Here is a 14,106-nt window from a genome sequence, read left to right on the forward strand (position 1 = left end):
GACATCTGACCACTGAGCAGCTGCACTGGCTCATTCTGGGCCAGGTCTGCTCTGTTGGGGGCAGCTCATCTAGCAGAGCGGACGCTGGTCCTGGCTGTGGGCTGTGGGCACCAGGAGAGCCAGTCTTTGGGAAACAGAAGCCATTACCGGCCAGCTACTGAGTTGCATTTGGGGTGGGGTGGTGGGGAGTTGGCAGCCAACATTTAGCTGTCCCTCTAGTGAGACACAAAGATGGAGGAAAAGCTAGATGGTTCTCCAAGAAGAAAATCAGAGTCTAGGATAAGCACACTGGGATGACAGCTCCACCCCAGCTCGTTCTACTTTATTCCAGCATGTTCCACTTCACTCCAGCTCTGCTACAGTCCTGGTCCTTACTCAGAGCCAGAAAGAACCCAAGCTGAATGTCAGCTGGATCACGGCAGGTGGGGAGGGGGAGGCCGGGGTCGCTGAGAATTCCGAGAGACCCGGTCTTCACCCAGGTAGCTCTGTGTGACCGAGCATGGCTTTTCCTCCCGACGGTTATCCCTGCTGGGCCTCATGCTCCGTTTCTGATCTTCCCTCCAAAGGCAGGAGGACAGCTCCAAAGGGCCCTGGTGCCCTCCCAGAACCAAGACCCTCAGTTCTACCATCCAGCTGGCCCCATTTTTCCACCCGGCCACGTCCAGCTGGCCCTGTCCACCCCTGCTGAGCCCCCACGTGCAGAGATGGGGCCTCCTCTGCTCTTCAGACTTGACGCTATGCTCCCTGCATGGCCTGGGGCTCATGCACACACCCCCAGACCAGATCACTAGGTGTGGGTGAGTCCCGGGACTGGTGGACTTTGTCAGGAGTGACAGAAGCTTCTGTGGGCGGGACACTTCCTTGGTGGACCCTGGCTCATCCTCAGTCTCTGCAAACACGGGATCAGGTGTCTGTCTGAATCCCCAGTGTGGCCATGCACTGGATGTCCCCCCTCCTGCTCTGTCCCTGTGCCTGGTGGGCCCCACAAGGAGCTGAGATGGTGACACAGGGTGGTGGCTCCTCCAAACACCACCCCACCTGGGAGGGCAAGGGACAGGGAGGGGACTGCTAAGGGCTTGAAGAGCCCAGGCCCAGAGGCAGCCGGGGTCTTCACTGCGCTGGGGATGGTCTCCTCGCCTCGAAACCTTGAATCTTCTCCTCGGAGGCCTTGTCTGGGAGCAGCACCTCCACAGTGTAGCTGACCTTCTTGGTGTGCATCAGGCTGTAGGTGTTGTCGAAGCGCAGGACATCTGCAAGGGTGGAGAAGTCGTCCCTCAAAACCAGCCTGACATATCTGCACACCTGGTGCCCTTGGCAATGGGCCCAGGACTGTGGGTGGTGCTGGAGGGTCAGCCACTGCCCCTCCCCCCCCCAGTGCCCACTGCTCAAGCCATCTCCTTGTGCTAACTAAAGGAATAATAACCACGGGCATGCACCAGCCCCTTCTATGTGCCAGGTGTCCCATCTGCGCTCCCAGCTCTCCAAATCCTCAAAGTAGCCCCACGGAAGGAACTATCATCCCCATTTTAAGGATGAGGAAGCTGAGGCCTACAGAGGTTGAGAGGACTTTCTGTTGAGTACAGAGCAAGGGAAGGGAGGGACTAGGATTCCCTTATCCTGATGCTCCAACCGAGAGAGGAGCTCTGCTCTCCCCGTAGGAGAAGGCTGAGCTCCATAAGCCACTTTCCCATCATGCCTTTTAAAGAAGGCATTTCCTTAGATGCGAAGGTGCAAAGTGAACTCTGGGATGTGATGAGTCATCCAGATTTCTCGGTCTCCACCCTTCTAATTCTCCCTCTCCACAAAGGTGAACTAGATATGGATTAACCAAAGCATTAGTAAAACTCGTGCTCCTCAACCCTGGGTTCCCCTTCTCCTGGCTCTGTTCCCGACAGAGGCGGAAGGTCAGTGCTGCTCCTGGGGAACATTGCTTCTGCTAAGACTGACCTAACTGTATCTGGCTTGGGTGGCCTGAGAATGAAGGATAAACACATGGAAGAATCATCTCTTTGGGATTCCCACAGGGGGACTGCCTATGCACCTGGGCAGCCGGGGACCCCCGAAGGGTAGCCCATGGCTGTTTACTTACCTGTCCCTCAGCCTGTTGAGTGCTGTGTAAGGGCTTCCCAGGAGCTGAGTCCATGGCTTTGGGCTGTGAATTCCACTCTCTAAAATGCCTCTCTGCCCTTGTACGCATATCCAGGGGCCACTCACCAGATCTAACGTCCTGAAGCCAATTCCCCTGGCCACCACGGGATCTAGTAGCTCGCATAGACCCCCACACCCTCCCTGAGAGCTGGAAATAGAGGGCAAGCAGGACAGCCTGGCAAGATGTTATCAGCTCATTTCTCTGCCATAAGGAGGAAAACGACTCCAGGGAATCCTACAGCTCTTACAGATGCCGGCCTTGAGGCAGGTGAGGCTCCCGTCCTCAGGGACCACGTGGGCTTTGTAGCGCTGGATGGGCAGCACCTCCACCAGCTCCCCTGCCCGCTGCCTCTCGCTCATCTTGGTCTTCAGGAAAACCCCAAAGCCGATGTCTGCCCCTTCTGATGCGAACTGCCACCTGCAGGAGACAAGGCCCCACTGATGCCACCTGCTTGGGCTGCAGGCCCCTCCTGGCTGTGCCCAGGGCTGCCGTGGCCGCCTACCTGAGCACACAGCCCGGGAACAGGATTTCGTTCTCCACCTGCACGAAGGAGCCTCGGGCCACGGTCACCGTGTGCTCATAATTCATCCTCACCTGGTTGCGCAGGTAGTAGTTCTTGGGCACGTTGCCCCCGTATTTGATCTGTGGGTGAGGGCTGGTGAGCGAGCACTACACCATGGTCATCACCCCTCCCTCCTACTCCTCTGGGCACCCTGTACCTTGGTCAGGCACTTGGGGTTGCCATCAGGGTCAGTCATGGTCCCCCCAAACTCCACGGGCAGCTGGTCCGGGCTGATGAACTTGGGCAGCTCCTGCTTCCAGTTGCCTATGGGAACAAGGTTTCGGGGGGCGGTGGGGGGGGCTTAACAGAGAGCAGAGAAGCCACGCCCAGGGAGGAAACCTGATATGTCTTTGGCTTGCTCCCTTGAGCACCTACTCCTGAAAGCACCCAAATGCTTTATGTGGCCACCCAGGCTGGGGTCTAGGGCCCGAAGCATTGTCAGAGTGTGCAAAGACCAGTGGGGGTCAGGCCAAGGTCAGTGCCTGAGTAAAGAGGATGAGCCAGGGAGAAATGGGGACTTTCACGTTGACCTCTACTTGCCCAGGCAGAGATGGGCCCAGCCAGGAAACCAAGTCACTCACCTCCGAGAATCACTATCTTCCTTTGCGTTTCCTCACTCATGAACAACTTGACCAAGTTAAAGGCCACGGGGAACAGCTTAGGGGCTGAAACACATGAAATTCCTTTGGGAAGCTGGCTTAGGGAGGACTTGGAGGTATAGTCATGGCCAGGGGCCTGGGCTGGACAAGAGTTGGACAGATCTAGATTCTGCTACTTCCTGCTGTGTGACCTTCAGCTGGAAGGATTTACTCACCCTCTCTGAGTCTTAGTGTTGTTAACTATAAAACGGAGATAAATTAAACAATGTATGCATAACACTTGGCACAGCTCCTGGCTCTCAATAAATGGTTGCCCCCCCACCTCGTTGTAGGGTGTCAGTAATGTGGATTTCCTTATGGTGCTTCTTCTTTTTTTTTTTTTTTTTTTTAGGATTTTATTTATTTATTTGACACAGAGAGAGAGAGAGCACAAGTAGGCAGAGAGGCAGGCAGAGGAGAGGGAGAAGCAAGCTCTCCACTGAGCAGGGAGCCCGACGTGGGGCTCGACCCCAGGACTCTGGGATCATGACCTGAGCCGAAGGCAGACGCTTAACCGACTGAGCCACCCAGGCGCCCCTATGGTGCCTCTTCTTGTCTACACTCACAGGTTTCCCAAGTTGTCTTGGAATTTTCTTGGGTGCAAGTAGATGGGGCATCTGTATTAGACCTCACGTCCCACCTGAATTGCTCACACTGACTGGGTGCTTTCTGTGGGCTCTTCCTCCACAGACTGTCTCATTTAACCTCATGGCGGTCTTATAGGGAAGGTGTCACTGCATTCCTATTTTACAGACGGGGAAAACTGAGGCTTAGTAAGGTTACGTAGACTTGCTCACAATCACAGAGCTAGTTAGACTGGAAAGCAGATCATCTGACCCCAGAGCACACATGGTGTTCCCTTCACTGTACCACCGTCACAGACAGGGACCATTTCCTCTCAAAACATGTCTATCAGCCAGTAGAAAAGTAAAGTAAAAAAAGTAACAGATCACTTTTAGAAACTTATAACTTATTTGACATTTGCTGCAACATACCAGAGCAGATTTTGTATATTCCAAAAGTATCTGTCTATGAAGGACTGACTGAAAAAACAAAAAACAAACAAAAAAACCCTGATCTTCACAAAGGATGGTTTGAGAAGTCCTACACTGGGTGATTTACCCACTGATCCCCCCATTCCCCACTCCTCCTCCCCCAAGCGGTCATCCCCATCACGGGCTCACCTCGAATGACAATTAAATTCTTCAGCGTCTCAGGATAATTTGCTTCCAGGATGGCAAAAAACTGTGGCAAGACGGGTCTGGTCAAGGTCATGCTTCAACACATTCTATGCCTGGATTTGGTGGCCTTTAATGCTGCTGAGACAAGAGCCCCTGCCACCCCCTGGCCATCCACCTTCCCCATGAGATGCACTTCATCCCCTGTGATACTCTTGTTCCTCTTTCTCCTTGGAGGTGGGGGGGACTGCAGGCCAGCTTCACTGGCTGCTCTGGGGGCCCCTGGGGGAGGGTGATCCTCCTCCATGGACCAGAAGTGGCTCCCTATTGGCCTCCAGCCAGCCGCCTACCTCACCTGCTGGTAGACCTCGACAGCTGGCTTCCACAGGTGTTTCAGGCTGAGCCCCTCCATGTCAAACACCATCAGCACCGTCTCAATCTTCCTGCCCAGCTACATGGGACAGGACAATGATAGATGTCACACAACAACTCCGGCGCGGGGAGACCCTGCACTGCTCCCACCTTCCTGCTACCCCCACCCCCAACTGCCCACAGGGTCTTCCAAACAGATCGAGCCCACCTAGGGTCTAAGAAGATGCTGCATCTGAGCCCCGGCACAGTGGCCCCTTATCACACTGTTTGCTCAACACGATTGGCCGGAATTAGTTAACTGCGGCACTGAAGACCTCACTCGTTGCCCGTCGGGCATCTCCCTGGACAACGGTACGCTGTGTCAGTCAGCGTCTGGGTCCGGCGGTGTGGCAGGCTGTGGCAGGCTGTGCGGCCTTGGTGGGGTTTTAACCGCTCTGAGCCTTATTTTCTCCCTCTGTGAAATGGGGATAATTCCAGGTTCTGACAGAATTTCCCGGAGGATTCAGTGAGATGAGTCACAAAGAGCCCAGTGCCTGACACGAGCTGGCCCCTGGTAAATGTCAGCAGATGTTATTACTGGTATCGTCATCACCACAATTACCAGCTCTGATTGGAAATGTACACGAAGTAGAAGACCCTGTTGTGACCCCATAAAATCAGCCATCTTGTTCGAGACACACACATCTATTCGGACCAGGCACTGTTTGCACGTCTCTCACGCTTGCCACAAATCTCTGGGCCAAGGGTCTATTTGGTGTCCAGCACCGTGACAGACACTGGGGACGCAGGCCCTGTCCTCGCCATCAAGCAGGTCATCCTAAAGTGACACAAGAGCTCCCCCTCCCCCCAGAGGTCTTCTTAGACTCATGGAGACACTTAGATTCACAAAACCAACAGACCACACTTGGCAATAGATTCATGCTGAAGGGTATGGGCCAGGAAACACAGAGTCAGAGCAAAGAGAAGATCTGTAGAGATGGGTGTGGGTCCCTCCTGGCTTGGAAAGCCTATGCCCCACAGAACTCCATATTTTTTTTGGTAGCAATTCCATATTAGCTTCTGGGGACACACGACGGATGTGCCAAGTTTCAAGTCACTGCTCTCAGGGAAGCCAACAGCGATGGCTCCCCCATCAGGTTATGGTTGTGCAGTGTCCAACTGGGGACATCTTTTCCATAAGCAAGCTGACCATCCACTGTTCCCAGGGTTCCCGGGGAACAGAGCCAGAGCGTTAACTGAACCCAAGGTCAACATCTCACCCAAGGTCAGAGAGGAAAGGGATTTGGTGATCCTTGGCCCTCACCGGCAGAGAGTATCACACACATGCTAGATGCTCAGAGATGGGTGACTGCAGAAGCCACGTCCCACCAAAGCCCAGAGTGCTGAGGCCTGGGGAGAAGCGGAGGCAGCATGCCTTTCCCACCTGGTCGCCACCTTGGTGCCACCCTTTAGACAGATCGGGCCCACAGTGCGCTTCCCATCCTGGACCCAGTCACGTACTTTCTGACTCTGCAGCTCACACTCCCGCAGAAGCAGCTCACAGACCCTGATGCGCTTCCGGATCAGCTCCTGCTGGGAGGCTGACAGGAGAAGACCCTTGGGGTCAAGGGTCCCAATGATGTCGAACCACACGGGGCAGCCTTCGTAGTCATAGCCACTCAGACCACCGGAGTCGTACAGCTGGATCACCTGGGCACGGGGATGAAGTCCTGACTCAAAACAGCCTATCAGCCATCAGATGGCTGGATGTTGGGGGCACGTATGAAGGGCATCTGATGGTCTGTGGGGGATGCTGCATGGGGCTCACCTCTGAGGGTTGCCACGAGAGGATATTGTCCAGGTCCTGTTGCTTCCGGAACTCCATGTGCTGTGGAGAAATGGCAGGACCTGAAGACTGCCTACCACAAAGACCTTGAAGGCACCTGGGGGCATCGGGCCAGGTCCCTCTGCCTACAGCCCCCAAGACCCTGCCAGAGCACCCGCAGGCTCTTCTGACCTAGAACTAGAAGTGGCAATGCCAGGAGGGCTGCGGGGGACCCAGGTCTGATGCAGAAAGGGATCCAAGGAGGAGGGAGGAAACACAGGAGAACAGGACAGGCCAAGAGTTCTTACTCTTTGTCACGGATCCCTGGGGTACAATGTGGGAGGCAGGACACTCCTGAGAATGGGGCCTCACCTTCCGGAGCATGTCCTCAGATTTCTGCAGGTCAAATTTCCGAGCTGCAAAAAGAGCCAAAGTAAGAGGAGGCTTGAGGCTAGATCTTTAACTTGCAGTTCTCTGAAAACTCATGAGGAAATACGAGGGTGCCTGAATCTTCCATGATGCCCCGAGAATACATTGGGGGTCTGGACATTTTTTTATCATTTCATTTTTCCTTTTTAAGAAATTTTTATTTATTTATTTTGGAGAGAGAAAGAGAGAGAGGGAGCACAGAGGGGTGGGGCAAAGGGAGAGTGAGAGAGAGAGAATCTCAAGCCAACTCCCTGCTGAGTGCAGAGCCCCACTCGGGGCTCAATCTCAAGACCCTGAGATCATGACCTGAGCCAAAATCAAGAGCTGGCCACTCAACCGACTGAGCCACCCAGGCGCCCCTGGACATTTTTTAAAAAGCAAGAATCCTTAATCCTCTAGAAGACTTTGGAAGCCCTTGATTTCAGTATCCAAGTCTTTTTAAATTGTTCATTCCAGGGGTGCCTGGGTGGCTCAGTCTTTAAGCATCTGCCTTCTGCTCAGGTCATGATCCCGGAGTTCTGGGATCGAGCCCCGCATCGGGCTCCCTGCCCTGAGGGAAGCCTGCTTCTCCCTCTCCCACTCCCCCATTTGTATTCCTTCTCTTGCTATCTCTCTCTCTGTCAAATAAATAAATAAAATCTTTTAAAAAATAAAAATAAACTGTTCATTCCAGAGGCCGATCTGGCCTGTAATATTTGATGTCCCCAAGGGGGCACAGACCCTCTTGGTGTTAGGGGTAGTGAGGAGCATAGGCTTTGGAATCAAACAGACTTGGGTTTAAATTCTAGTTTTGTCCTTTTATTTGCTGTGCAACTTTGAGCAACTCACCTACCTTCTCTAAGTCTTGGTTTTTTAATCTGTTAAATAGGAATAATATATTCTTCAGTTATTCAAAGGATGACATGAGATAAAGCACGTAAAATGCTTGACACATTACCTGGCTCCCAGGAATTTCTCAGTAAATGGTTAACTATTGTTGTGATTACTTATTTTGAAGAAATAAATTCACTTTAATTGAAAATGTGATGCTTTATTTTAAAAATGAACCCCTTCTAGTCTTTATAGACTAGATTACTTTTTTTTCCTTATAATATTGGCAAGGGTCTCTAGTTCTGTTTAAACTATGATGTTGCTTAACATCATCCCTTTCTTGTTCCCGATTTTAAAGAAAATGCATCTAAAACTTCTTTTTTTTTTTTTTTTTTAAGATTTTACTTTTTTATTTGAGAGAGAGAGCATGAGCAGGGGGAGCAGCAGAGGGAGAGGGAGAACCAAGCTCCCCGCTGAGCAGGGAACCCGATGTGGGGCTCGATCCCAGGACCCTGAGATCATGACCTGAGCCAAAGGTAGATGCTTAAGTGACTGAGCCACCCAGGCGCCCCCTAAAACTTCTTCTTAACTCGCAACGTATATTGTAAGATCTTTGCTGAATAACCATTACCAAGCCAAGCCAAGGAAATCCCCTTCTATTTCTAGTTTGGTAAAACTTCTATTTTTTATTTTTTATTATTTTATTTATTTATTTATTTGACAGAGAGAGAGAGACAGCGAGAGAGGGAACACAAGCAGGGGGAGTGGGAGAGGGAGAAGCAGGCTTCCCGCCAAGCAGGGAGCCCGATGTGGGGCTGGATCCCAGGACCCTGGGATCATGACCCGAGTGGAAGGCAGACGCTTAATGACTGAGCCACCCAGGCACCCCTTTCATTTTGTTTTTGTCTTATGAATAGGATTTGAGCCTTTTCAAATGCTTTTCCTGCATTAAGACAGCCATATAATTTCTCATTTTTAATTCTATTAATGTGTTCAATGACACTGATAGATTGTCTGATGTTGAATTCTTCCTGCATACCTAAGATAAACTCCCGCTGATCGTGCTGTGTAATTTTAATACCTTATTGGATTCTATTATGTAGTGTTTCCCTTAGACTTCCTTACATCTACATTAACAAGTGAAACAAGCCCAGAATTTTCTTTTATTGTCCTGATCTCATTTTGGAATCAGACTAACCCAAGCCTCATAAAGTAACTTTCACTTTTTAAACATATTTTAAAGCAACTACAACAATTTATAAAAGCAGGTATCAGCTAATCTTAAAACTTTGGGAAAATTCGTCTGTAAAGCCATTGGAGTTTGAGTTCTGGAAGGAGGGAAGCTTTTTAGTACCATTTATATGTCTTTAGTATTTATTGGTCTGTTGGGGCTTTCTATTTTCTTCTTGCTGGATTTTGGCCTTATATGTGTATTATAAGGAATGCACTGATTTCATTGATATTTTCAAATTTGTGCATAATTGTCTATAATGTTCTTTTATTGGTTTCTAAAAAAATCTCTGTGATGTCTAGGAGATTTCCTACTGAGAACCAGGTTGGTTTCTTGTTCTATAGAAAGTGGTCTGGGGACTGTTGATGGACTCATAGTTTTTTTAGTAGCACCTATTATGTGCCCGGCTGGAAGTATGGGGCAGGCGCGGACCCTGCCGGCACGGAGCCGGCATCCGAGTGGGAGAGATGGACACAATCGTGAGATGGAGATAAAGAAAACAAAGTGAAGTGACTTGAAGTCGGGGGGGCCCCCTCTGCATCTGGCCTGAGCGGGGAGACTCCAAGTTCAGCCCCAGAGACCTCCCTCCCTGTTGCCCAGGTGTTGGGCTAGTGAGGCAGGCAGGGTGGCTACGGAGGTAAAGTTGAAGGGGACGGGGCCATGTCAGCCCGTCTGCCTCAGCAGAAACTGGGAGGCATCAGGACACCCTGTCCCCTCTCTCCCAACCTTAGATCCTTCTCCCTTCCCGTGACCCAGCACCCTACAGTGTCTGTGACTTCACTCTTTTCTCAACGACACACCAGGGACCTGAAAAGTTGGTTTTTAAACCCAGAAAGACTCCAAAGGAGGAGAGAGGTCTGATGCGGTATCAAGGGGCTTCAAGAAATCTACTGTCCTCACTCCTTCTTTAGCCCAGGAAAATGACATGGACATAACTTGTTGAAAACAGAATAGAAGCTGCCACAGCCAAGAGAGCCTAGGGAGATGATGACTAAATGTCATGTGGCATCCTGGATGGGATCCTGGAATAGAAAAACTAAGGAGATCTAAACAAAGTGGGGATTTTAGTTAATAACCACATATCAGTGTTGGTTCATGAATAGACGTACCATAAGAATGAAAAATGTTCATGATAGGGGAAACTGGGTGCAGTATATGTGCGGATTGCCTGTATTATCTTCACAGTGCTCTGTAAATCTAAAGCCATTCTAAAAAATAAAGTTTGTAGAAAATAATAATTAAAAAACATAACCAAATAGAACAAACAGAACAGAAGGGTGAGCTTCCTCTGTGTAGGCGCTGTGCACGCCCATGACCTCATGTCAGACTCACAGCATCTTGAAGGTGGGGGACCAGTATTATACCCATTACCCAGAGGAGAAAAGTGAGGCTGAGAGACAATGAGTGATTGCCAGAGGCACACTGCTAGCACACAGCGGAGCTGGGATTCAATCACAGGCTTGCCGGATTCCAAGGACGGCATTATCACCCCACTGCGCGTGCACTTTCCAGCCTGGCTTCTGACTTCTCTCTTGGTTCAAGTTCAAAATCCTTTCCATGGGGTGTGTTGAATTGGAATGAATTCTCCCCCTAGGTTTCTGTTATTCTAATTTTACACTCCTGTGACAATCCTTGGAAGAAACTCCTTCTCTACCTTTAATTGCATCCACTTCCTGAAGTGTTTGCTGGGCACCTGCTCAGTGGCCAGGTTCCCTCAGGGGATGACACAACCCTGCCTTCAAGGAACTGGAGATAGACCCGTACGCAAGTCCTGAAGAGTATATCTGGGGCTATCTGACTCAAGGCCCAGCCAAGCCAGTCATCCTGAGAACTTCCCAGGTGTGAAGTTCACCTCCCACCATATGCCCACCCAGTGCCAAGCGTACACCCTCTCATTTAATGCTCACAGCAATCCTTGGGGAGGTGGCCCCATCCCACTTTACAGATGAAGAAACTGAGGCTCAATGGGGTTTTTGTGCCATGCTAATTTGGAGGGGAGTTCAGATTCTAGCCCAAAGCAGGGTGATTCCAAAGCCTATGTTCCCCACTCTATAGTATTTTCTCTGGAAGTCCCACCCACTTTCCTGAAACCCTCCTTCCCTCTCTCCCTCTCGGCACCCCCAACCCCGCCAGTCTCACCTCGGAGCCAGCGCAGGAGGAAGTACTCATCAGCATTGGGCAGGGCGGGCAGCAGGTCCTGGAGGTTGTCCCGGAACTGAGGGGGAGATACAAAGGTCAGAGGGGCTCCCATGACCCCTGGGTTCCCAACACCACCCCGACCCTTCCCGAACTCAGTCTGTCAGTCAGTCCTGCCCAGGGACTCTGCAGGCTGGGGACCACAGAGAGAGCAGTGGCTGCCTCGACCTTTTTGCCACCTGGAAATGGAGCACCCCTCAGCCCACCATGGCAGGAAGAGTTGGGTCCTTCTCAAACTTTGGGGGCTCTCTGCCTCCCCAAGATCCTCATTCTATAGGTCTGAGGGGGGGGCCCTGCCTTCCCTATTTTGACAAAGATCCCTGGTGAATCGGATGCAGGCAAACAAGAACAATTTAAGAACCTTGCCTTTGATATTGTATCCTGAAGGTCTAGATTTGGAAGCAAGTTGCTTAACCACTCTCAGCCTCAGTTTCCTCATCACAGGGACTAAGGGAGCTGAAAGTAAGCCCTGGAGGGGTGGGTTTGCAGGGGAACCTGTGAATGGGACTTTAGGATTAGAAGCCAATGTTAGCAAAGCCATGGGAAGCTATCTTAACAGCCATCCACCAAACCTCCTTTAGCTTTATAGATGATGTTTAAAATAAGAATGTGTTCGGGGGGCCTGGGTGTCTTGGTCAGTTGAGTGTATGCCTTTGGCTCAGGTCATAATCTCAGGGACCTGGGATGGAGCTCCATGTTTGGGAAGGGCCTGGAATAACTTGAAGGAAAACCTAACTTAACAATGATGCCAAATAGAGAAAGCAGCCTCTGGCTGCATGACCACAGGTTGTCGAAACTAGGCTTAGGAAAAACCTAGAAGGAAGTGCTTCTAGGCGTGGTTGTCTAGACCTCTGGGACCATGGGTGACTTCTTTTTCCTACTTTCCTTTTTCTCCCTAGTTTTTAAAACAACTAACATTCATTTCTTTTAAATAACGGAAAAAATAAGAATAAACTCTTTTTACATTGTTTAAAGCTCTTTGACCCACAAGCATCTCCATCATAATTCACCCCCAAAGGCCGGGTGTCCAGTCCCTCCCATGAGCCTAGTGTCCGGGGCTCCCCTGAGGCCTTTGCCAGTGGGGAGAGAGAGAGCTAAGCAGGGGACTCCCTCTCCTCCTTCACTTGGGGACCCCTCCTTCAGCTCAGGACCCTCTACTCCTGGAACCTCTTCCTATACCTGGGAATTCACCCAGGGCCCCCCATTCTTCACCTGGGACCCTTCTCTCCTTCACTAAGAACTCATTCAGGGTCCCTCTCCTTCATCAGGGGTCCTCATTCCTCCCTGGATGACCCTCCCCAGGGTCGGAGCCATTCTCCACAAGTCTAAAGCCTGCCGTTCGTGGGCCCAAAGTGTGAGCCAGGGCCGTCACCTCCTTCCCCTAAACTGAAGTCACAGTTTCCAGGCCCTGCCATCTCCAAATCAGATTAACGTTGTGGTCCCTAAGACCTGAATATGCCCCCCTTTCCCCAGGGCATGACACTCTCAGCTGCAGCCTAAAGGACTGTCTTGAAATCACCAAACCACCTCCAGTCCCCTTTAAGGGAAACATTGACAACAGGGAGAAGGCTTGGGCCCTGGGGAGTCTAAAAACCACAAAGAGAAGCCAAACAAACAAATGTTGCAATCAGAGCAGGAGACCTGCTAGTCTGTCTGCCCAAGGCTGCCCAGAGGGATGGCAGCATCACCCTACCCCCACAACCAGGGAACAAGGGCCAGGGCTCTGTGGTCCCGAGAGAGAGCAGGATCCGAAAGCAGGATTCCGCCCCAGTGTAGCCCAGAGAAGGGCTCAAGTCCCGTGTCCCCTATATGTCTGCCTCAACCACTGTGCCCAGTGGCGGGCGAGCTGGATAGAGACACCCTCAAGGGTCTCTTTTCCATCCAAACAATGGGGGTTCAGCCCCGGTGGGCAGCGTCGGGCAGCTCCCCAAGCCTCCCCCCTTGCTCCCCCAAGCCCCTCACCCTGGCCAACGCCTCCTGCTGCTGGGGGCTCAAGTCCCCGATTCGGCCGCTCATGGTGCCCGCGGGCGCAGGGGTCGCGGGGTGCAGACGTGCCAGGAGTCTGCCCGCCGCCACCTGGCCTCGCAGCCGCCGCCTGGTTTTATCCGGCGCGCAGATGTTGGCCCCGCCCCAAAGGGGACAGCGCCAGCCCTGCCCCGCCCCGAAGGGTTCTTGCCTCCCCTCGCGGTGCTTTGCGGGCGGTGGCCAGGAGGCACCCTACCCCGGGCAGGGAGGCGACCCGCTCCGGAGAGGTCCCGGAGCACGGACTCGAGGGGAGGGCAGCAGGCGTTGCTACCTCCAGGCATCCTCATCCCAGGGGCTCCTACAGGTTCCTGCGTGGTAGGGGAAAGGAGGGGGGCGTAAAGGAGATGTGGGCAAGTTCTAGGGAACACGCTTAGATCCTCTTTCCCAGCAAAATGGACGAAATTTTCATAAACCCGGCTCAACCCTCTAGGTGATCCCCAGGAGTTTCTGCCCAAAGGGCCCCAACCTCTGTCCCCTGTCTGTGCTCACTAGCTGATAGAAGCCTTTATGTGCAAAATGGTTCCAGCCCCAAGATGGTCAGGAGGATTAGATAAGATGATCCACCAAGGGTTAGCCTGGCATGCCACACCCAGTCGGTGTGTAGTGTTAGGAATATTATTTCATAATTACTATTATTATTGATACTTTCACCAGAGTAGGGAGCTACAGAGGTGGAAATTCTGGGATGGCCCCCCCTGGTGAGCCCCTGGGT

At 51.8% G+C, this 14,106-nt stretch overlaps 1 protein-coding gene across 2 annotated transcripts; it reads right to left on the minus strand.

The window, feature by feature from the left end:
* Positions 1 to 331: 331 nt before the first annotated feature.
* On the minus strand, positions 332 to 13,456 carry LOC116626017 (SEC14-like protein 4). Of its 2 annotated transcripts, none has more exons than XM_032395057.1 (12): positions 13,332 to 13,456; positions 11,313 to 11,388; positions 7,012 to 7,119; positions 6,707 to 6,766; positions 6,400 to 6,588; positions 4,883 to 4,978; positions 4,534 to 4,594; positions 3,293 to 3,376; positions 2,869 to 2,975; positions 2,652 to 2,791; positions 2,397 to 2,566; positions 332 to 1,250 (listed from the first exon to the last, which is right to left on the minus strand). In XM_032395057.1, exons 4-12 carry the CDS (start codon positions 6,761 to 6,763, stop codon positions 1,111 to 1,113), a joined length of 1,044 nt encoding a protein of 347 aa, XP_032250948.1. In that variant the 5' UTR covers positions 6,764 to 6,766; positions 7,012 to 7,119; positions 11,313 to 11,388; positions 13,332 to 13,456; the 3' UTR covers positions 332 to 1,110. The 2 variants fall into 2 exon arrangements, with proteins under 2 accessions (XP_032250948.1, XP_032250947.1); XM_032395056.1 differs by having other exon boundaries at positions 7,076 to 7,119; positions 13,332 to 13,450.
* Between the last annotated feature and the right edge of the window lie 650 nt (positions 13,457 to 14,106).

This window comes from Phoca vitulina, unplaced genomic scaffold, assembly GCF_004348235.1.
Source record: "Phoca vitulina isolate PV1807 unplaced genomic scaffold, GSC_HSeal_1.0 scaffold82, whole genome shotgun sequence".
Taxonomy (NCBI): Eukaryota; Metazoa; Chordata; class Mammalia; order Carnivora; family Phocidae; genus Phoca; species Phoca vitulina.

Coding starts and splice junctions, on each gene's coding strand:
- LOC116626017 (XM_032395056.1), bottom strand. CDS start 13,385: ATGAGCGGCCGAATCGGGGACTTGAGCCCCCAGCAGCAGGAGGCGTTG. Junction 6,589..6,706: donor TCTCGTGGCAACCCTCAGAG/GTGAGCCCCATG, acceptor CCCCGTGCCCAG/GTGATCCAGCTGTACGACTC. Junction 1,251..2,396: donor CTGCCTCAAGGCCGGCATCT/GTAAGAGCTGTA, acceptor CCACCCTTGCAG/ATGTCCTGCGCTTCGACAAC.